This window comes from Glandiceps talaboti, chromosome 2 (genome assembly GCF_964340395.1).
Source record: "Glandiceps talaboti chromosome 2, keGlaTala1.1, whole genome shotgun sequence".
Taxonomy (NCBI): Eukaryota; Metazoa; Hemichordata; class Enteropneusta; family Spengelidae; genus Glandiceps; species Glandiceps talaboti.
The window spans coordinates 6,781,452-6,805,755 of NC_135550.1; the positions used below are offsets into that span (position 1 = coordinate 6,781,452).

At 36.2% G+C, this 24,304-nt stretch overlaps 1 protein-coding gene across 2 annotated transcripts in view; it reads left to right on the top strand.

The window, feature by feature from the left end:
* LOC144453643 (ubiquitin carboxyl-terminal hydrolase 34-like) overlaps window positions 1-24,304 on the top strand; it is a 63,234-nt gene that overhangs the window by 221 nt on the left and 38,709 nt on the right. The window contains exons 2-27 of one of the 2 annotated variants that reach the window (XM_078144970.1): window positions 2,748-2,835; window positions 3,360-3,711; window positions 4,190-4,240; window positions 4,664-4,813; window positions 5,296-5,363; window positions 6,571-6,763; window positions 7,367-7,425; window positions 7,649-7,727; window positions 8,494-8,712; window positions 9,976-10,117; window positions 10,693-10,919; window positions 12,009-12,625; window positions 13,250-13,464; window positions 14,200-14,324; window positions 14,522-14,649; window positions 15,343-15,432; window positions 16,130-16,225; window positions 17,030-17,112; window positions 17,955-18,109; window positions 19,189-19,299; window positions 19,858-19,957; window positions 20,533-20,695; window positions 21,045-21,168; window positions 21,381-21,704; window positions 21,979-22,173; window positions 23,699-23,809. In XM_078144970.1, the coding sequence (XP_078001096.1) occupies window positions 2,748-2,835; window positions 3,360-3,711; window positions 4,190-4,240; window positions 4,664-4,813; window positions 5,296-5,363; window positions 6,571-6,763; window positions 7,367-7,425; window positions 7,649-7,727; window positions 8,494-8,712; window positions 9,976-10,117; window positions 10,693-10,919; window positions 12,009-12,625; window positions 13,250-13,464; window positions 14,200-14,324; window positions 14,522-14,649; window positions 15,343-15,432; window positions 16,130-16,225; window positions 17,030-17,112; window positions 17,955-18,109; window positions 19,189-19,299; window positions 19,858-19,957; window positions 20,533-20,695; window positions 21,045-21,168; window positions 21,381-21,704; window positions 21,979-22,173; window positions 23,699-23,809 (4,265 nt within the window). Of the gene's footprint in view, window positions 1-2,747; window positions 2,836-3,359; window positions 3,712-4,189; window positions 4,241-4,663; window positions 4,814-5,295; window positions 5,364-6,570; window positions 6,764-7,366; window positions 7,426-7,648; window positions 7,728-8,493; window positions 8,713-9,975; window positions 10,118-10,692; window positions 10,920-12,008; window positions 12,626-13,249; window positions 13,465-14,199; window positions 14,325-14,521; window positions 14,650-15,342; window positions 15,433-16,129; window positions 16,226-17,029; window positions 17,113-17,954; window positions 18,110-19,188; window positions 19,300-19,857; window positions 19,958-20,532; window positions 20,696-21,044; window positions 21,169-21,380; window positions 21,705-21,978; window positions 22,174-23,698; window positions 23,810-24,304 lie in introns of those variants that run through there. The other variant, XM_078144971.1, reaches the window with a different exon arrangement.

Consider the following 24,304-nt stretch of genomic DNA (forward strand, 5'->3'; position numbering starts at 1 on the left):
GATGCACAATAAAATAAAAACGTCGCAACGATGTGTCTGAAGAGCTGCTTCATCGCGCACATTTATTTAGTAACGACTACAATTTAGTGACTTGCATTTACAGTGTTATTAGTACAAGTTTATTGACTTTGTTCTGTAAATGTAACAAGAAATAGAATCGTACACTTCACTTCCATCCGTCAATATTATCATGACTTGATTCGTCTCATTTCAGTACAGGTATGCCAATATTAAATTTGTCAGCACCACGAAAAACAGGCAATGCAAAAATGTATCGCACAGGTTTGCTGATAAATTAAAAGTGGGCGTGCTTTGCAGCATGGCATCAGTATCATGTATGTTGGTTTTATGGACATGGTCATGAACACCCCTCATTCATTCACCGTATTGTACATTGTCCTTCTTATTCCATAGTCCACCACGTTTTCATCGATCTTGTGGTAAAAAAGATCTCACTCAGTACATCCATCGTTTTCACTCGGAAATATGTACTAATCTATAAGTCCTGCACTGAACACATGTGTTTGTCTAAATCAGAACAAGTGAAAGGATCTCAGATGAGAATGTGTCCAAACAAGATTGTGTACATGTATGTGTTTATGTATCAGTGTTGCATTGAAACCAGGAGATATTATCATTATGAAAAACCCTGCAATTTTCAGGCAAAGAATCTTTATTATTGGCAATTATACAGTTGTCACTTCCAGATTGTTATCACATTTTTCGGTCTCTGAAATGACATCAAACAGCACTGGGAACATAGAATGACCCCCCCCCCCCCCCACACACACACACACACACACACTCCCAGCAGGTTGAAGCATGTTGCCATCAGCTGGGCCAGTAAGTCAAACCTGTAGTTTATAAAATGGTCTGCTTATGATTGCAGTCTATTCTGATATGTCCATCCCTGAATAGTAGCTGTTTTGGTTTGTAGGGAATCCTTGCAATCCCAGCTTCAACCCTGACTGCAATGACTGCAATCTATGCAGCAACCTTGACTATAATCTGTGGTGCTACCCTTCCTGCATATGTATCATGCTACAACTGTTGAAAGTTACCTCTGCTGCAATCCTTGCAATGTTCTATCTTTTACTTCGATAGAGGTTGTTTTGGAACAGCATTGTACTGTACTGCAATCTATACTACATGTACAACCCTATCAACGCATAACTTCAATCTACTTTGCGACTCTAACTGCAGTCAATTCTCCAACCCTGTAATTTAAAAAGTCTAGCTTTCTTAATGTTGCTTTGGTGCTTTGTCACATAAGGTATAAAACATGACATTAATGATAACATCAGTATTTGTGAAATAATCCATGTTGTAATGTACAATGTACTTAAGTAGACAACAGGTGTAATGACGGGTAGTATTTTGATAATATAATAGTACATGTTAAACTTAGGTTGTAATCTGCATAATACATTTATCATTGGCATATTATACAGGTAGTTCATAAACTGAATGACCGACTAAACTTTCATAGACCGACTAAACTTTCACAGACCGACTAAACTGTCATTGACCGTCTGAATTGTCATTGACCGTCTGAACTGTCATAGACCGACTAGACTTTCGTAGACTGACTAAACTGTCATTGACCGTCTGAACAGTCATAGTCCGACTATAAACTGTCATAGACCGTCTGAACTGTCATAGACCGACTAGACTTTCGTAGACTGACTAAACTGTCATTGACCGTCTGAACAGTCATAGACCGACTATAAACTGTCATAGACCGACTGAACTGTCATAGACCGAGTAAACTGTCATTGACCAACTACACTGTCATAGACCATCTTAACTGTCATAGACCGACTAAACTTTCATTGACCAACTACACTGTCATAGACTAACTAAAACTGTCACTGACTGACTAAACTGTCATCCACCGACTAAACTGACATAGACTGACTAAACTGTTATTTACCGACGAAACTGTCATAGAGTCTAGACCAACTAAACTGTCATTGATCGACTAAACTGCCATTTACTGTGGACTTAAAACTGTCATTGACCGACTAACTGCCATAGACTAACTAAGATAAACTATAGCGGTAAAGCTGAGTAAATACTTCGTGGGTAAACAGACATACATTTTAGATATGCACATAGACATGTAACATAGTGTAGTACCATTATCTCATTATTAGTGTATTAGATTATATTAGATTACTCTGAGGACATCTGGTGTATTTATTTACTTAATCAAAAGTGAGTGTGTTGTGATGCATCTAATTGGGGTAATAAAATTGGATGGAGTGTGATCTTGGAAAATATATAGACTAGTCTATGGCGCACTGTTTATACATTTTGTATTACATACTCACAGTGACAAAACAGTGTTGGCAATACATTGATGAGTAGAGAGGTAACAGTAATGCTTTTGATAGAGAATATTGTGTGATAGTGTCTGACATGTCCATTGGTCTGGATCAAAGCAGACTAACATAGCCAATTACCTGTACATTGATGTTGTTCACCAAAGACAGCATACTCTTACTTTATTAGATGTAATTTCGTGTCTTTGATGTCTGTCATCTGTTGTCTGAGTGTTTTGTCTCTTGTGAACTTCTCATTACCACCACCACTACCAGTCACTGAAGTCCGAATGTATATGTGTGTGCTTGAGTATTGATAATTATTGCCACATATTATTCATCAAATTTAGATTTTAAATTACTACATACGTGTTAAATGACTCATCATTCGATAATTAACTTTCATTCATTTCTGTTAAACAGATGATGATGAAAACAGGAAGGAGAATCAGCAGCTTAGTAAGAAAGAGATTATTATGCTCTTGCTCTTTATTCAGAGTTGGCCACAGAGGTAAGTTTTTTTATAATCCTTGTGACTTGAAAGACTGTAGTTTGATAAAGCAACCATACACATGTAATCAAGACAGTGTGTTAGGGTTAAGTGAGTCAGATGGGGTTTGACCTGCAACCAAAAAAGAAAAAATTATTTTGCTGCTGTTGAGTGGCTCGTCATTTATCACGAAATATTTCTTTCAAACATCCATATTGACACTTGACGCACAAATCTATTGGACAGTGTAAGCAATATGTATAAACTGCTCATACAGATGCAGTGATGCAGTATTTGTGCAAATGGGGGGGGGGGGGGGGGGGGGGGGGTCCCAGTAACAGAAAGAGGTGAGTGGTAGTCTTTCACAGTATCTATTAGCATTTTGTGGGCATACCAGTAGATTTTATCTACTTACTGCCCTTATGTATTAAAAAATAGAGGAAAAGGAACTTGCAAATTGATGTGTGTGTATGAAGACTTTGTATTAACTGTACAGAGTTGTGTTTTGATAACCATGAAATGTGTATGTATGGTTTTGTTAACAGACAATGTACCTGCTGCTTTCGAGATATCAGGAACTTTGATAGAGCAAATAACTTGGTACAGATGATGCTTCGTTTTGCTATTGATGCTATAGCATCGATAACTGGACAGGAGGAAATCTTTAATTCTCCTGTAAAAGATGAAGAACAAACAGGAGACGAGAAAGAGAAAGAGAAAGATGATGACGATAATGACGATGATGATAAATGTGATAAAAAGGAGGAGGAGGATGTTGAGACAGAGTCCTGGACAATGGATGAAAAAGAAAAACTGTTGCATTGTATTTCCAAAGTGTTTCAGTTGAATTTCTTCTTGTATACTGCACATAAACAGAATTTCCATGCTGGCATGGAGGTAAGTCAGTCATGTTGGACCAGTGTTGCAGCATTTTAGTTTTTCTCCATTGTGTAGTACGCACCCATAACCTATATCAGTGTGTACACTGAAAATAACGTGTACACATGTACAACAATGTACCATAATACAATACATGTGTAGTTCCAGTGCACATTACAAATATATTATACCCCTATATCTGTGTGTACACTGAAAATATTGCGTTAACTTGTATGATAGCTTCAGAGGTTGTGGGAAATGCCTCACCTCAGGAAGAGCCAGTGAGTCATATTACCACACTCCATGTAATAACAATTATATCATATATTGGTAAACCATATCTAGATGATAATGAGGATATTCCTTTAAAAGGAACTGTCAGTGTCACCCAGTGATATTTATTCCATAATCAGAACCAGTGTGAAATAGTGTATAACCACTGACAAAAACAGTTGTAATCATGATGTGTTGAAGAATATCTTTTGTCAATTTGCAGGATATTTCCACTCATGAAGCAGAAGCACTAGGAAATTACTGTGACATGAATGTAAGTCAGCTGTTTGTGTACATAGCAGTGTTGGTTAGACTCAAAATAATGTAATTGACCAGTATTGAAAACTATTCAAGAATTTCCAATAAAGAAATTCTAGGTTAGGTTTGTTTGCATCTAAGTGAGGATGTCGTGTTGCTTTTATTGCGGCGAGCACACACACAAAGTAAATTGGTGAAAACAGGTGAAACGTAACACACACATAATGATCATATTTGATTATCAGATTGTTTTGATACTGTGTGTTTATAGAACCAATCTAATGAAAAATTCAAAAAAGTTGAAAAGGTTGATTGCAGTACCGTTTGATAAATGACACCCACCATTATTAATCACAAAAACTGTGTATAAAGTAATGCAAACTGTGCGACAATCGCAAGTTTTCAATGTTGAATCTAAAATTGATATTTTCTGTTGCAGGATGTGGAAGTGCCGTTGTACCTGCTGCGCAATGTGTGTTTTTTCTGTGATAGCAATGGTCTGACTGCCATTCAGATGTGTTTTGAACAAGCATCACCAGAGGCACTGCCATTTAACGTTGCCCATGCACTGATTACAGTGGTAGCAAATGTAAGTCCTCCACCCCAGTTCACAACATCTTTATCTAGGTTTAATATCTTAGATATGTCATTTATTGCACATCACTCCAGTCTTTGTAAACTCAGTGTACATTGTGTGTTGAGGTGTACATTACCGGTACTCAGAAATGTATGAACAACTGTTAATTTGGTTTAGTTTACCAATGACTCATTTGGAAATGGTTGTTTCACTAGGATGAAATTCGTTCTGAAGTATGTGATATATTAAGTAATTCTGTGATATGGAATGAACTGTTATGCTATGTGCATGATAAATTAACTCATTTGTTGTTATTAAGGTTTCACTGAGTATGTATTTGTTGTCTGAAACTATGTGAATGTTATTAGTACAGTGAAATTTGACAAATGTCATCAAAGGGACAAGTAAATATTGGATTGGGGTGTGAAATGAAACAAATTCAACAAGGCTGTAGAATAATTTATTTTTCTATTTTTATGTCCTTCTTTCGTCAGCTTCGTATATGGCTCCACGTACATGCTACAATGCAGTATGTGTCCCCTCTTAGAAGCAAAGTCATCCAGTGAGTATGCTATTGTTGTTTTCACATTTGGAGAGTCAACACGTGTATGCCAGCATTGACTGTGGCTCAGTCAGTAATACACTTTTAATTTACTCAGATATGAGTTGAAGAAATTGAAAATTGGGGGCGTATGCAAATGAGTAAACTTGTCTGCATATATGCAGATGTGGCATGGGAACTCATAAGGGACTGTCTGCATATATGCAGACATGGCGTTGGAAGGTTAAGCCAAGGTTAAGCATGCAGACAGCCTGAAAAATGTCAGTAGGAAAGCTGTCTTTTAGTTTGACCATACCAAATTCCAAAGCGTGTGTTTGCCTTGGGTAATTCAGTTTCCTCAGTGCAGCATCAACTTTGAACCCATGAAATTTGGGCTAGCCCTCTGTGGTCTTCTCATGAAAATAGAGTATGTATACTTAAAAAGAACTAATGATAATACCGGAAGACTGTAGACAAGTACAAAGAGTGTGCTTGATTGAAATATATTGAAGGGGCACAAGCTGTGTTTGTACGTTATGGGGCATAATTTTTTATGCATATTCAAAAGTTACTTGTTGTAGTCTATTTACTGAAGTATACTAAACCATCACTTGCAATTGAGTGAACACAAACATTGTATAAAGATATACCTTATATAAATGATATGATGATGTTATTTTTCATACGTATGAAAAGTGTTGAGTAAATTCCTACCTTGCAGTCAACTGTTCTAATAATGTCAGATGACAAGAGTAATGTCATACAAGGCATGCATCGACATTAGCATTATACAACAACAGAATAATCAATAGTTTATGTCACTTGAATAAAAGTTTATAAACTCAGCTTGTACCACTTAACTATAGTGTAACAATAAAAGACTAATTGTAACTGCAAGGTTATTCTTCAAAAGGTGACTCAAGAAAGTAAGGTATTTTTATACTCTCGGCAGTGATATTATAAAAATTGATGAAAGTGGGCATGGTAGACAACAAGGCAAACATAAACCAATATACATACAAATTGATTTGATCAACTGATTGAAGTAAAACCATCCTGAATGAAAATGTAACCATGATTTGACATTTGAAAACTTTCCTCGAAAGTCATCATAAATCTGTGTTGAGTTCAGTTAGATTTATATCAGACTTAAACAGTCCAATGGAAATGCTTGCAAGAAATACGAGTTTCCTGAGTCGTCTTACTATGTTTTTTTTCATTTCTCTAGATATCTGTGCACCCTATCGGATAAGGATCTCCGGATGACTAATGCACGTAACATGGCCGACATGATGTGGAATGCCATCAAGGAACCTCTAGATACTCCACTGTGGTTTGACAAAGAAAGCCTTGAACTTGCATTTAAGTACTTTATATCATCTACTTTAACTATGAGATTAGCAGGACTCAGTCAGATAACAGTAAGTTAAACTTTCATTCTTACCTTCCATTTATGAAATCTTTGTATACTATGCACCTCCCAGATGCAAGGTATATTGAAATGGTGACGTTATACTTTCAATATTGCAAGATGTTGTTATCACAAAAACTTCAAAGTGTATACGAATCCGTTTGTGGTACAAACTTTGTTTATTTCAAAGACAAAATTTTTAGAAAATACTAAAATACTATTTCGTCATTTGTCAAGCCTTTACTGTATTCTGCATTCTGTTAATAGTGACCCCTTTATATGTTGAAAATTATTGACAGGAAGCGTTGTACATGTTGTAATGTGGCAATGTGTGGACTGTCACTGGACTGATGAACAAAGGATGCATTTGTACTCAAGACAGTCAGGAAGTCAGACTGGAGTTTTGGATAGAGATAGAAGTCTAAGATAACATTTCAATCGCTATCGTCAATTTGCCACTATATCACAACAATAGACCTCTGTACAAGAGAGTAACTGATACCGTGAATTCCAATGAGTATGGATGTATACGCAATATTGCTCTCTAAAGTACATGTTTCCAAGTCACTTTTATACGTGCATTTCATTACAATATGTTGGTTTGTTGTTTCAGAACCAGTTGCACATGTTTAATGAAGTATGTAACAATGAATCTCTGGTTGACATTGACAAGTAAGTACAAGTTGTTATTTTGGTAATCCTAATGTCACAGAAACTTATCTCTTACTTTCTCTATATTTTCACAGAAAGTTCATCACTTTATATGACACAATGTGTTGTTTGATTTCCTTGAACTGGTCATAGTACCATGTATCAGTGCATGAAATATTCATCCAGAATGTTTTGTCTAGGTGTAGCAATGACTTTAACACGGATGATGTTTTGTTGTTTACAGTGTTGGTGCTCAACTTGCACAGTGGTTACTTGAAAAGAAGATAGTAGAACATATATTTGGACCTAATTTACACGTAGAGGTAGGTAGACATTGTAAGGCATCAATATTGACTTTATGTTCCACCACTGGAGTGACCACTGATAAGCTATACACCTAAAAAGAAAGAAGAAGAAGAGAGAAGAATTGTTTCTGGTCAACAAGCACATCACTTAAATACCCTCGTACATGTACCTGCCTTTTTTTCGTGTTTGTCCATCCCATGTAGTCTGCAGATCTGCAAGGAAACACAAAAATAACCCTCCCTATTTCAGTGAAGACAACTGCAAAGCCAATCATGAATAAGCAAATTACATCTGCCCCACATACACACTTGCTATAAAGTACTAATAAAAAGAACAGTAAATGCCATAAATAGTAGACTGAGTGACAGGTTTGTTGAGATTTAAAAAAAAAATATTCTCATCATCACACCATTTTCGACAAACTGACCAGAAATAATTCTTTTTATTTTTTGGCATAAGTTTGCAAAACCAATATTTTTGGCTTCCAATTTGTGTCATACGATATATAATATGTGTGGTATGATGGGCCAGAATTTATATCATGTATTTATAGTTGATGTATAGTATCATCTAGTTTTGGTACTACTGCTGTGTATAAATCACACACAACAGCATGGAGTGGTTACGATACTTTGTTTATTTCCCAAATTACTACAAGTACAGTATTGATGTTACACATGTGAAATTGAAACATCATCTAAATTTGTTACCCCCCAGTAGTTTTGGTGTTAGTGTATATGTATTAAAACAAATGTATCTCCCGTCTTCCGTTTGTCTTCACAGATATTAAAACAGTGCCAGGTTATTTTGAACTTTCTTGCTGCTGAGGGCTACTTAACAACAGAGCACATAGACTGTATATGGGCCGCTGCACAGTTAAAGCATTCTAGTCGATATGTTCATGATTTACTGCCACAACTTATCAAACACCTTGAACCTATACCACTTAGATATATGTTGAAGTTAGTTTCAACGTTACATCCATCAACTCATACTGAGCAGGTAAAGTATAATATATACCACGTAGGTATACATTGAACTTGAAGTTAGTTTCAACGTTATATCTATCAACTCATAATATATACTACTTAGATATACATTGAAGTTAGTTTCAACGTTAACATCCATCAACTCATACTGAGCAGGTAACGTATAATATATACCACATAGATATATGTTGAAGTTAGTTTCAACGTTTACATCCATCAACTCATACTGAGCAGGTAACGTATAATATATACCACGTAGATATATGTTGAAGTTAGTTTCAACGTTACATCCATCAACTCATACTGAGCAGGTAAAGTATAATAATCAGATGATTATGGATAGATATGTCACATATCTAAGATAGTCTGAGATATAACTGATAATTACAGGTTGCCATCCTATCCACATCTACCTTATGTATGTATTCACCAACTGTTGATTCTTTAAAGTTTATGGAACATTATTTATTGCAGTTTTCATTGGAAGAAAACTAAATCACATCTTTTTTTCCCTATAATTTGTTGGTGTAACTCTTAAAGTGGACATATGGATGAGAATTTGGTATTTATTTTGGATTTTTATTTGATAAAACAGCTTCACTATGTTTTTATACTTGAAAAAATAAGGTACTGTGAAATAACATATGCCAAGTTCATGTTCATAACTCAATACATTGCAAAAAGGTGCAAAAAGTTTGTTACTGTATGTACAATAACAAACATTTTACACATTGTTTAATGTTTTGCAGTTTATTGAGTTGCAAACATAGACTTGGTATATGTTATTTCACATTATTTTTTCAAGTAGAAAAACATAGTGAAGCTGTTTTGTCAAATAAAAATCCAAAATGAATACCAAATTCTCATCCATATGGCCACTTTAAAGAAGTTTCAGATTACACATCAAGCAAACTCCTTCTTTGTTGTTGTTGTTGTTGTTGTTGTTGTTGTTGTTGTTGTTGTTGTTGTTGTGTATCATAAGAAAAATTGTCCATATAATGTACCCTGTAGAGCAGCCCACAGTACAGGAGATACTGCATGTAAACCATAGCTTAATCTAATGACTTACTGCATTCTCCCAATCTTATTCATGTTTCATGTGTCTTTGGTTTTTAGGCTTTCTTGTACTTTATTTCCTTTGTTTTTGTATATGTATTTATGGTATGTATTTGTTATTTTTTGTTATTGCTTTGTATGAAAAACCATTTTATGAATGCATTGCCATAAATGACTAAATAAATAAATAAATAAACGTTGCTACTTGTTGTTTCTACAGACTCTATACATGGCATCAGTTCTTACCAAGTATCTATGGACAAATGCTTTGTCTACACAAGCAGTGACTGCTACCAAACAAATCAAGAGACAAACACACTCTACTCCACTCAAGGCTCTGGATGACTCACCACTGGAAAGAGGTAACAGTATGTGACTTATCAAATCCCTTGGGTGTCCACATCTACAGGTGTTTGTCACCTGTGTGGTCTTCCTGACTTTTTTGAAAATCTACTGAAATCAATAAATTACATACCAAGTCTTGCTGCAAAAGAGTCTGTCATATTTACTTTGTCTTTAATAGCGAGAACATATTAAAAAATGTAGATCTTTCCAGGAATATTTGTGCAAGTTGAGCACCTTCCAAAGGTTATAGGGTGAAGTGTCTGAAAAGCAGATGTTTTCTGAAAGATTTGTGTAAGTTGGAGTGCCTGCCAGTGTTTCTAGGATTTAGTGTTTGGTTTTGGTGTGTAGATTTAGCACAGCCATAAATTCCAAAACTTTGTGATCTTTGGGGGTCAAATATGTTTGACAACACATTAAAAGTATTATGGGTAGTTGAAATATCTGAATTACAGAGACTGAAGGGAATTTGTAACTTTGATGTTTTACAGGTGGGGTTATTCTCTTAGGGCATAACCAATTCGACATGTTATGAATATTAGTAGAAATGTCTGAATTACAGAGACTTTGGAGTGTAAATTTTGATATTTTACAGGTGAGATCAGACCAGGTAGAAGACATAGTATTAGCAGTAGTGAAAACAGTCTAAGTGCAGAAGTCAGTGACATTGATCCTGATGAGGACGAGGCACACCACTGTCACCACCACCATCATCATCACCATCACCATCATCAACACAATCCACATCATAGGCATCGCCTTGAACGGCGGCGTCATGGTAAACATCATCACAAAGGCAGACAGCAAGCACGCCAACATCAGGTGAGAATGTCTTTCTCTTGGGATTTCTGTATGACGTAGTATGGGTGTATCTAATTTCCTGGTAAAATTTCCAGATGAAGTTGTTTGTTGTTGTTGTTGGGTGGTCATACTTCCTGTTTGAATTTCTGTATGTACTTCCAGTTTGAATTGCTGCATTAATTAAGTTCCCTGTTTGTATGACTGATTTAAGTTTTGTTTCAATTAGTGAATGAAGTTGTATGGTTTACAGCAAATTCTGAATAAAAGTCATGTTGTAATACACAGTAAAGGATTACAAAAACAAACAAACTGAATTTTCAACTAGTTTTGCACTTCAGTGGGATTTTGGCAAGAAATTTGTTTGAAATTCTTTTCATATAATAAACATGAATGCTTCATATTTTTTCTAAAAGATTTGTTTAACATTTCCTTGATCATAACTGATAAGTTAAGAGTCAAACTTGTATCCGTGTCACATTAAATTTTCAAAATGAAGGAAAAAAAGAAAGTTACATGAAAGGGTTCAACTTCTGCTGTTGTGTGCATGTATGTTAGGTGGTTGATAGTTTGGATAATCTCAATAGTGCACTTTGATTAACAAACTTATCAGAATGTGATTCACAACTTCAAGAGTAACTATGTTTTGAAATGTCAACTAGGACTTGAGTGGAGGCAGTAGTATGTATATAATAGATAGTTGATAATTTGGTAAAAGGGGTACAAACTGAGTTGATGAGCTTTTTACTTAAGTGAAAATACTTAAATAAAACTACATTCTAGTATAATGTTAATGTCAATGTATGTCTTCTATAACATTACCATTGTCTTCTGGCATGGTTAGAACAGTTGATTACATAGTGTGAATTTCCTCAACATTCTTTGATACGTATCATAAATTATGTCATTGTTTATGAGTTATACTTTATTACCAGGTGGTGGTTGAGTATGCTTCAGTGGATACAATAATATGAGAACCTTTCAAATATGCAGTAAAAGCTAAACCTAAACATGTATAAACTCAGCTTGTCTCCCCTTTAATACCAAAAAGTGCACTTAAGTTATGACATGGTTCACAACAGCAACTTAACTGTGTTTTGATATGTTGACTAGGATTCAAGTGGTGAAATGGAAGAGGAATTGGAGGACGAGAGTCGCGAGACAAGCGGCAGTGAGGAGGGCAGTGAACCCAGTCAGAGGAGTGAAAACACTAGTGGGTGTGAGGAAGGTGAAGAGGAGGACTCTGAAACTGACTACGAACAACCGAGTGAGATGAGTGAGGGTGATGAATGCAGTGAAGGTAGTGTTCACAGTGATGAAGCCCAACCAGGGGAGATATGTGATCATGCCTCACTCAGTCCTATAACTGATGAGGATGGGGAGTACATAGAGAAACAAGACACTACTCTTCATACCACATCGTCAAGCTTAGACGATTCTCGTGTCTCGCAAGACACTAGGACTTCAGACATTGATGTCGAAATGACAGAAACAACTTGTAAGCAAACTAAAAAGATAATTGTGAGGGCTTGTGATGATAAATGTAGGACTCGTAAGAAAACTGATGGTCAGTTATCGCAAGATTCACAGCCATCACAGGACTCTTTGCCTCCGCTGGAAAGCTCCGGAGAGACTCAGGAATATTATGAAAGTAGTATGGAAGCAGAGGTGTATGATTGTAGAGGACTGCTAACACATGGACATCAACACCATGATGAATCTGTCAGAAGGTAATACTTTCCAAATCATTACATGAAAAGAACAAAAGAAACCACAAAAAGAGTTTTTCAGTGGAGATATTTGGAGTGTTAATGGCTAAATTAGGTGGACATATTTGATGACCACAAATCCTCCCAGTAGAAAATGTTCATGATGCACTTCTTACACATGATACTTCAAGTTTATAAAAATTGAAATACCACCCCCAACCCCCACCCCCAAGATGTGTTGTTACTTACAGGTATGTCAGAAGTTTGGAAAATACACATCATAAAAATAGTCAATGTGGAAGATGTTTCAGTACAGAGCTCTCACTTGGCTTGGATAATCCTGTTTACTGTTTATTTCTATGGTTCAAGAACCCACCCACCCCCCACCCCCAGTATTGGGATGAGGAAAGGGGACTGTAATACAATTAAAATTGACTTTGTTTCTTATCAACTTCGACAGACCTGAATCAAGTTTGTTGGGCTCTCATAGGTAGATTTAACACATTGCCTCATTGTAACAAACACTGACAAACAAGTTATCACCTACAGAAATCCATGCATTGACTGTTTCCATCTGAAACAAATTTTGTGAAAACTGTCAGTATTGTTTCCAGAAATTGACATTGCGATTTCTCATATGTACAGTGCTTTAATGGATGAAGTTCTGAGTACAGAGGACATCAGTTGCAGCAGTTCACAGGCTAGTGCCAAGTCTCAGAAAAACATGGCAGACTTTGATGGTGAGGAATCATTGTGTGAAGAAGAGCTAGCACAGTTAAATGCACAACAAAGAGCACAGTTGACATCTCAAATGCAGCATCAGTTAGCCAAGATGGCTATGTATAGGAGATCACAAGGTAAACATAATTCTATGACACTCTGTCTTAGTTTTCATGTAATTTTCCTTTATTTTTACTGAATTCTCAACATTGTTTTAGTGTGTGCGGTTGTACAAATCAATAACGTGATGTGTGTAACTTACTTACACTTACTGTAAATTTCACTTTCCCTGGGTATATCTGTAGACATGTAAAGCTGATTGAACTCACCAGAGTGTGAACTTATATACAGCAGTCAATTGATTCACACACACACACACACACACACACACACACACACACACACACACACACACACACACACACACACACACACACACACACACACACACACACACACACACACACACACACACACATACACACACACTTGACTTGCGGTGCCATGCTACAAAACACTAATTAGTAACTAAGGACACTCAAAATGAAATTTTGTCTCTGAGCAGAGCAGTAATTTACACAATGTATGAAAGGCTTTTGCTTGAAGTCATCCCAATAAGCCAAATTGAACATAGTGAATGAAACTTGGGATGGTTACGAGCTTAGAAAGTGATCATGACCGATGCATGATAAAGTTTGTCAACAAAAAATAGCACTTCATTTGGACATGCATATACATTGTAAGGTGGACCACTGGACTTGATATGTGATGTTTACTGAAGAAGATAATGTGTTTTATAGTTATCAAGGATCTATAATAAACATGTACCAACAGATCTGGTTTAACACTGACAGTCTTGTAATGTTCTTGTCTCCTAGGTTTGCCAGAGCACAAAATAACCCAGGAGCATCATGCATTACAACACTATGACTTTGATTTTGAAGACGTCTGTAAGAAAGGCAATACACTGCTGTGGGATCTCGTACAAGATGAAAATGCTGTGAGTTCTTATCAGTTGTTTCTGCCGTGTGTTTCACTTTATTTCTGACGTTAAGTTGTTGCAGACACACATTAGATGCAACTATGATCATTTTTCAGTTTTTTTATGACTGTGTGAATTTAGAATAAATATAATGAATTGTCATACTTTCCAGTTCTACCACTAAATTGTGTCTAACATCTTCATTACTCTGACAGAAGTTACTTGGAGAAGGTCTTGCAGCTGAAGCAGAGAAACTCCTATGTCAGTTAGTGTGCTGGTTTACAGATAGACAGATCAGAATGAAATTTATAGAAGGTTGTCTTGATAATGTGGCTAATAATAGGTGAGTAGAGTGTGTTTATTTTAAGATATGTAGAAGGGCTGATAGGTGACGGATGGACTGATGGAAGGTGAGGGCTTGTGGGTTCACTTGAGTATTATGTTCATTTCAAGTTAATGTGAAGGATTTTGGGCAGTAGATATGTTGGGGCAGATAGATGGGTAGGAGCAGGTTGGTAGATGAGGGCTGATTGGTGACACATTGACTGATGGAAGGGCGAAGGCTTTTTTGGTTCACTTGAGTATTGTGTTCATTTCATTTCAAGTTAATGTGAAGGATTTTGGAGCGGTTGATGTGTCAGGGGCAACTTGATGGGTCGCAGGTTGGTGGGTGGAAGAGGGCTGATGGATTGACGTTTTGGAAATATTGGTTCATTTGAAGGTGGCCATATATTATTAGTATGCCATTTATAGTTTCTAAACACGTCTGAATATAGTTGAAATCTGGATGCTAAACGCTGAATTCAAGTTTTCTTGTATGTTGATCTTTCTTATGTACCTTATGGAATACCTTGCGTGCTTTAGCTTTGAATCTTGTGCTCAAAGCAAATAGATGAGGATCAGGTAAAAATACAGCCTCATGTAGATCTCTATGTTTACTGTCATTATGCTTTACGTTTTACAGAACTATTGTGCAAAGAAAGTCTAACAATTTAAAATAAGTGTTTTTTTATTCATTATTTTTTTGTTTTTCCAGGTCTGTGGTAGTATGTCTTCGTCTGCTGCCAAAGTTATTTGGTTCTTTTCAACAGTACAGGAATACATACGACACACACTGGATTACAATGTAAGTGAGTCATGTTGATGTGTGGAGGTGAATTATATATATACAGTGATCAGAGACCCAGCACTGTGAACGATACACAAATAACTGTCTAAAAGACATGTACGAAGCAGAGGTATCATAGAAAAAGTAATTTACAGAGTTCAACTTATATTCAAAAATGAAAGTTGCTTTTAAAGGCCAATGATTCAGGCCCATGTTTTTGCACTAGTAGTACTATCTTATCAGTGGAGCCACAAGGATTAGTAGGATCGTTTTTTGTTGTTGTTTGGGACCAATGTTTTTTTTTTGAAACTCACATTTTAACCGTAGTCCAACATGGGTCTTTAAGCCCAGAAGAGAACTAGATACTGTAAATCTAGATACTTTCACTTCTAGAACATTTTGCGATTTTACAGTCTTCAGCTAGTTTTCAAACACTAATTTCTACTAATTACCAGACTAGTACATTGTGTGTATATACAAGAAGGCATTTTAGTCACTATACATATTATTGCATAATTTTTTCCAGTGAAATAGACGAAAACAAGTCTTCCACGAAAAATTCCTGGTTTACAGTACCAGAACATATTTTTTTCTCTACCTTAGAGTGACAGGTACTAGTAATATTGAGATGGCAACTTCAGTCAATTGTAAAGGGACAACAATATGTAGAATGATGTAAAGAATTAATTCCTCGCATTGTTATATCTCTCAACAGTTGGGCAGAGAAAGAACTTCAGATGATGGAACATTTCTTCAACAACTTAGTGTTTTATACAGACTCTAGAAAGAAATTGAATTACAACACAGAACTGTAAGTTAAGTTTTTTTGCACTCTAACATTACATTAGATGTAATAATTATAAATGTCTTCAATTTTCAAAAACATCCAACATGGAGAAGCGCATCGCTAACAAATCTTGTGCAGTTTATTGTCTCTTGCCAAACTGAACTGAGATACACTTCAGAGCTGTGTTACTTGTATTTGGCTTTCAGTAATTCTGCTGTGTGTAAAATCAAAATAAAGGTATTAGTTCAAATATGTACTTTTATGTCAGTGTTGATTTGTGTCTCTAAAAATTCAGCAATGTGGATTGAAGAATATATTATCTTACTTATTATACCATGTATGAGCCAAGTTGAACAAAAATATGGAATTTATACCCAGATCATTTTACATCAGGACAACGTGCGTCTGTATCACGACAATGCATGTCTACGTCACTGGTTCTGCTGTGTTTGAAATATGAGTCAAAATATTCAAAATTGCCATCACTTTCCTCGATTTTTCTTTGATATTACTAACACTGTTATAATTATGTTATTCTCCAATATTTGTCTTCATTCAGTCAGAAAATACTCGTGACTTTATGGGTTGTCACTACTCGTCTTCTGACTCATACTGACAAAGCCCCTTAGGTTACTCATATATTCCTTGGCTGGATGAAGAAAAATATTGGGGAATAACATCTATTGTAATTATTTATCATATACAACTGGTGCAAGTTAACATTTGTGATGTACTTGTAGTAACTCAGTAAACGTGTTCAACATGTTGATGTACATGAAGTAACTCAGATCTTGAAGAAACTAAATCATTTGTGATTTTCTTGTCCAGATATACCCATACCATAGAAGTACAAGCCAGATTACAGTTCTTGACCTGTGTGTTTTCTACACTTGGTTCACCAGATAACTTCAGTAAGTCTGTCAAATTTATGGATTGAGATGACATCATTAATTACATTACACTTCTCTGTGAATATAACACTACTTCTCTTCAGATATGACCACATTTTGATTCTAAACTGTTCTACAACTTGTTGGGAATAATTATATAAGTTGTGTGATACTTTTCCGAATATTTTGACGTCATGTCGCACAGCCTATAGAATCACATCTATTCTTGAGTTTTCAAATGATGGGAAAGTGACAGGTGGTAATGAAATCGTTGTAAGGGGGGAATTAGGATTCACAAGTTGGGAGTCATGATAAGTTAGAGTTTAGAAAGAACGTGTGGAGAGTCACGTGTAACCTTGATGTGTGCTAGCGTTATGGAAGAGCTGACTGTTGTGATGGTGTCTGGTTGCTGACTTACTTAGATAGTACTCTGGTATTTGAGCCTTCAGTTTACTAAGATAGACACAAACTGAAAGTATTGTTGCAGTATGTGGATACAACAGTGATAAGCTAGTGAATGGATGTTGGTTTAATTATAGTCTCAGTAGGGCAGGCATCTGTAGAGGACTTGCAGTGTAGTGTTTTAGTACTTCCAATGTTTACACTATCTCGATTATAGGGCGATTAGAATCGCACAACAGAGAAACCGCTATCACCCACTTGTGTAATCTACCACATTGACGAACAATAGATTTAGTTTGTGTCAATCTTAGTAAACCAAGAGAACAATTATCAGAATGATATGTTTTGATTATATCGTCAAGACTACAAAACACAACCCGTATTAGAGATTGTCAGAATTGAAATGATGGTCATATTAAAGATTTAATCCTGGTGGTGTATATATTGCTGTCTTTATATAGGATTGACAATGGAACAAGTGGACACACTGTGGTCGTGTCTTGTCACTGATTCTGAATGCAGTGATGAAGCCCTCAACTGGTTTCTAAACCAAGCCAGAAATAAAGACCAACATGCCATGGGGCTTGAAACATTCAAACATATCTTTTATGAGAAGGTAAGTAGAATGGACTTTGATACACAGCCAGAATCAAAGCATGTGAAGTGATGGCTCAAATAGCAATATAAACAATTAATGTGCATGTCTTATCAGTTTGTTGAATGTACTAAGCAGGTAAAATCTAACTGAGTTCCCCAGGTATTAAAAACTTGGGTTCCCTAACAATATTATGATATAAATTATGATAATCATGCATCTTTTGTTTGCCAGATTTTCCCTTTGTTACTTGGGTGCCAAAACATTAGAAGCATTTGTTAATACGTAGAAATAACATATTTAGTAGAGTTCAAGAGGAACAAGGTTTGGTATTTGCAATGTCACTGAAAGGTCACATTTCATCAACGCAGCACTTAGTATATGCATACCATACATGTCATTTCCATTTTGCATTTATCATATAGTATATTAGAAAAAGTCGACATGGGTCATTTTGATGCTGATAAAGATGGGTATAGTAACTTGTCATATCACACTGTATGACATGTAGTTACATTATCATATTAACCCTATCAAATACAAATATATTATATATGGTGTTTGGCTAGCATAACATACAACGCATAACCAATGACTAAAACATTTCAGCTACTTGCCCCATTCACTTAGAAAAATAACAATGTATTGACTGCTTTAATTATCAGCTCAGTGTGTGGTGGCGCTAAATGTAAGCTATCTGTAACTAATGTCTACTCATTGGGTAGGGTAGCCCCTAGCTGATCGCTATCTGAATGAAGTGTCAATAAGATTTGTCTATATTCTAATTTGTGACACAGATGGGTTTTGTCTGCTAGCGACATTGCTAAAACTTGAATATATTTAGAATGACCACTACAGGGCTGATAATTAAACACTGTTATTTTACACCTGATACGAATATTCTAAGTGAATGGGGCAAGTACATGTAGCTGATACTGCTTTAGTTATCTGTTAGGTGTTGTATCACTGATGGTGCAATAAGATGTATATATGTGATGAATATGGCAATATTGATCAGGATTAATTAAACTATGGTCTAGTGAATTGTGCCTGTATGTTGAATATCACTATATTGAACTATGAGACTTTGCTATCAACAGATGCCACAGTTGAATCCAGAGACCATCAGTATGACGGGATTGAATCTATTTCATCAGTTATGTAGTCTTGCAAGACTTGCCAACTCATCCTATGACAGTACAAGTACTGATGTAAGTTAATACTACAGGAACTCTATCTAGTTGTAAAGATACACTGTCTATGTTGATATAGAACACATTTCAAATTGTCAATCTGGCTACAAGAGTTAATTGACTGACTGACTGACTGACTGACTGACTGACTGACTGACCTTTGTACGTATGCTGATAACAGCACATATCTGTTACCAGTATGTGTCTCCATCAGTCAGTTACAAAGAACTCACTAACTAACTGACTGACTGACTTTCTGATTCTCTGACTCACAAGCAGTTAAATTTCCAAAGCTATGATAATTACATATACCTATGAAAAATAGAGTGGTAATTGAGCTTGAAGCACACATACAGACTATCTTTCTCCATGTCAACAAATTCACTGATGTCATCCATATTAAAATCTTTTAAGCCAACATCACCTTTGTTAATAAATGAAGGTTGAGGGTAGAGTCAGCACATTACACATATCTTTTCAATCATAGCAAAGGTTTCCATGGAAGGCAATCATTGTATTAAGCAATTATGAAGTTAAGAAACATTGATATAATCTGTCACATGTTTTTGTTGGTAGATGTCTGGTATGGATCAATTGTGGAGTATAGCATTACGAGCACAAGATACAGATGTCAGTATGTCAGCTGTACAGTACATCAATTCATTCTATATTGAAGGTAGGTTGACATGTTGTGAATAGGGTTGTGGCGGGTAGGATGATGTGGGTAAGGTGATGCTGTGGGTAGGGTGATGCTGTGGGTAGGGTGATACTGGGTAGGGCAATGCTGTGGGTAGGGTGATACTGTGGGTAGGGCTATGCTGTGGGTAGGGTGATACTGGGTAGGGCAATGCTGTGGGTAGGGTAATGCTGTGGGTAGGTAGGGTGATGCTGTGGGTTGGTTGGTATGATACTGTAGGTAGGGCCTAGGTTAGTGCTGTGAGTAGGGTGATGGTCAATCTGGTAGCAGGTGTATTATCATGTCTCATCCATCCCCAGCACCTTGACATCACATGTACAAAGATGTTTCACCAGGCATCCACCCCCAGCACCAGACAATTTAAAGCAGTGTTTAACATATTGATAAACCCCACTCAAAAAATCTTGACAGGAAAATGTATTGAATGCAAATAAAATATGTAGAAATCACTTAATTTGAATGAAAGTGACTGAGAGAGGGATGTTTTTGATATTATAGAAAGAAATGATTCTGTTCACAGTATATTCAAACTAAGACTGTTTTTTTCTACTCAGCTGGTAATGGTACTCTAGAGAAAGAGGAAGAGTTTATTCATCGTTGTATGGATAGTTTAGTCAATGCATCAGAAGACTTAGAAGCAGCTGAAGATTCATGTCTACGTATTATACAGAGAGGACTTCTACTATTGAAAACACATCTTGAAACTTTCAGGAAGAGGTAAGCATAATAGGTGTTGTGGAAGAGAGTTTTAGTTATACAGCGGTGGACATTTGATGCAGGCTGACTGTCAGTAGGGTTTTGTGAAACTAACATCTCTCTGTGTCTATGTCTGAATTATATCTTTGTGTGGATATGGTGTGTGTGTGTGTGTATGTGTGTGTGTCTATCAATATCAAATGAATGAATGTAGTGTTTGTTTGTTTGTTTGTTTATTTGTATGTATGTATGTATGTATGTATGTTTGTATAGAAGACTGTTAAAGCTTTTTAATACCCATGATTATACTGTGTGTTTTTTCTTCTTCATATCTAATGGAATTAATGTATCGTGTGTTATTTTCCAATAGATATGCATATCATTTACGTCTGTGGCAGTTACAAGGCAAGGGTATATCAAGTCATCAACAGAACTTGACTGGCAATGTAGCAACAATGAGAGTAGTTTGTCAGATGGCTGGTATGTCAGATAAGGTGAGTAGTATTAGTAAAATAGTAGCCAGTCTAAGTATCAACTTTTCAATTTGTATTTGTGATCTGTGTTGAGAATTATTCTGGAATATTTGAAAGCTTGTGATCCAGTTATTTTATTGAAATGAAGAGAAAGTTGCAAATGAACATCACAAATGTCATGGTAACATGATAGTTTCTTCAGTGCTTACACAAGTCTTGTTCTTTCCACACAGCTAACCATTGAAATGAACTGCAATGACCTAGTTGCTGACCTGAGGGCAGAGGTCACCCACTGGTGTGAGGTCACCCACCAGCAACATGAAGACAAGAAAGGTGACAAAGAACAAGAGACTGGTAGGAAACTGAGTACAGCACTTGGTGGGGTGGTTCCTCAGTTGTTGGCACAGCCTGTTGGTGGGGTTGTACCACAGTTGTTGGCACAGCCAGTGGGTGGTGGCCCAGGACAAGGACCGGTTAGGATGATATCACTGGGTCATGAACTGACTCCAGATGTGGATGAAAGGTCACTTACAGAAACAGGATTTAAAGAAATGCAGGTATGATGCTAAACATTTTATTCATATTTTGTATCAGTTGACAAAGTAAATATAGGGAACAGTCAGAATATATGTACTAGTATTTCTGTTGTTCAGTTAGAAAGCAATTTTCATTTAAGATGTGTGGCATTTATTATGTTAGAGTCATGTTCCCCCAGTTTCACACCTCACTTCATGAAATGCTTGTGAATATAACCCTTTTCAATACAAACATGTATATAATGTACTGTAATGTAATGATAAATCCATTCTGAAATGGTATCTTTTCTTCTAGCTTGTGTTCGTATCATTTGGCAACATCCGAAGAGATCGTAAACGAGAGGGCGTACAACTCCCAGCGTCCTGTATGTCACCGCCATCACGTGAAAAGCTACCAATGATGATACTTCTACATGAACCCAACTTTAGTCGAATATTTAGTTTACTACATCAACTCAATAGTTACGGTAGTAATCTCAACATATCACTAGTAAGTACAGTTGTTGTAATATCAGGACAACGTTTCACTACCACCAACCTGTACAGTCCTATACTAGATGTATACTTGATAAATTGTGACTCATCAGAGTTAGGAGATATATAGCGACATATTAGTAACATTCTAAAAACTATAATCATGTATTAAACAACATTTGTACCAAAATCAAGAAGTAAATTTTGTGTTTGTCTGAAAATTTTTTACTATATCTAACTTGTACAACCTGTGTTATATATATATTATGGGGTTGTTGGTGGTCGCGTTATGGGGTTGTTGGTGGTCGCGTGGTTAGCTTGTAAACCTGCAGTCTGGGTTCGAACCCACACAGTGCCTCCGACTGGGTTTGATTAAAAATTAACCAAATAAGAAGGGTGATATTCAGTCTGACCCTGCCAAACAACTCAGGTTTTCCCACGAGTGTGAAGCTACCATCATATTCATATTCATCTTCACTTTCAAAGTTGACCTCTACGATCAATGTGAATATGATGATAGCTTACACATTCATCATCAGATTCGAAGTATTTTCGAATGGGTACGAACATGCGTTCGGCAAATCACATATCCTTCATTGGCAGGTTGAAATCATGTGATTGTAATTACTTTTCACTTGATTTGCCTGGATTTGCATGCTCTCTTGTTATTTTTGCCAGCCCTAGTATCCAATTTGCACCATGAATTATTGTTGTCATGGACCATTATTTTTCACAATCGATTGTGTTGACCGATCCCGATCAAGGGAACTACACACATTGTGATAATTGTGGTCTTGACAACACTATTTTGTGTAAATTTCACCAGTGTAAGTGTTAAGTAGGGTTTCAAAGATAGCAGCACTGCGGGAAATCAAAACACACCCAGCCAGGCCATATTTTATTACATTACTCATACAGGTTTTTTGTACACCCAAATATTGATATTTCATTTTCAAAGATATGGGAAAGGCATACTAAACTTCCAAATTAGTTTTTTATATGACAACAATAATTCATGGTGCAAATTGGATACTCTGGCAAAAATAAGCAGAAAGCATGCAAATCCACGCTAATCAAGTGAAAAGTAACTACAATCACATGATTTCAACCTGCCAATGAAGGATTTGTGATTTGCCAAACACTTGTTTGTACCCATTCGGAAGACTTCGAATCTGATGATGAACATGTGAAGCTATCATCATATTCACATTGAGAGTAGAGGTCAACTTTGAAAGTGAATCTGAATATGAATATGATGGTAGCTTCATACTCGTGGTTTTCCCTAGATACGCCAGTTTCCTCCTGCTGTTCAACAATAGGGCACTGCTCAGTGGCAATCATTCAACAAATTTTCAAATTTATTGGAACAAAGAAAGATTATTATATCAACCTAGAAAGCTAAATCTAAGTACATAGTTCTTGTTTATGATGTGTGTTCAGTTACATGAGAGTAGAAATCAGTTTTGAAATCTTGTAAAACAGTTGGAACACCTAACCATGTATGTAATTGTAAACACTCTGTGCATGTTTTATCATTTCAGATGAATCGAAAAGAAGCCAGACTGATGTCCAGAAGAGTGTGGGAATTATTAATGTTGCTGCCAACTAGTCCTGATAAACTTGGCAAATTCCAAGCTTTGATGACAGGCCAGGTAAGTTAGTCATGATAAACTTGGCAAATTCCAAGCTTTGATGACAGGCCAGGTAAGTTAGTCCTGATAAACTTGGCAAATTCCAAGCTTTGATGACAGGCCAGGTAAGTTAGTCATGATAAACTTGGCAAATTCCAAGCTTTGATGACAGGCCAGGTAAGTTAGTCCTGATAAACTTGGCAAATTCCAAGCTTTGATGACAGGCCAGGTAAGTTAGTCCTGATAAACTTGGCAAATTCCAAGCTTTGATGACAGGCCAGGTAAGTTAGTCCTGATAAACTTGGCACTGTGGCAGGTTTCTAGTTTTGTCTAACTTATTAAAATTGAATTTAAAAAAAATTCTGACCAATCTCAAGCTGTGATGATCCAGCAAGGAATCAATTACTCATCATTGTTGTCAACCAAGTGTAAGATTTATGAAGCTTGAACTGACTGACAACTTTTACTCAAGTCTATGAATATTCAACTTTTGCCCCACTTGGCAGCATATCCAAA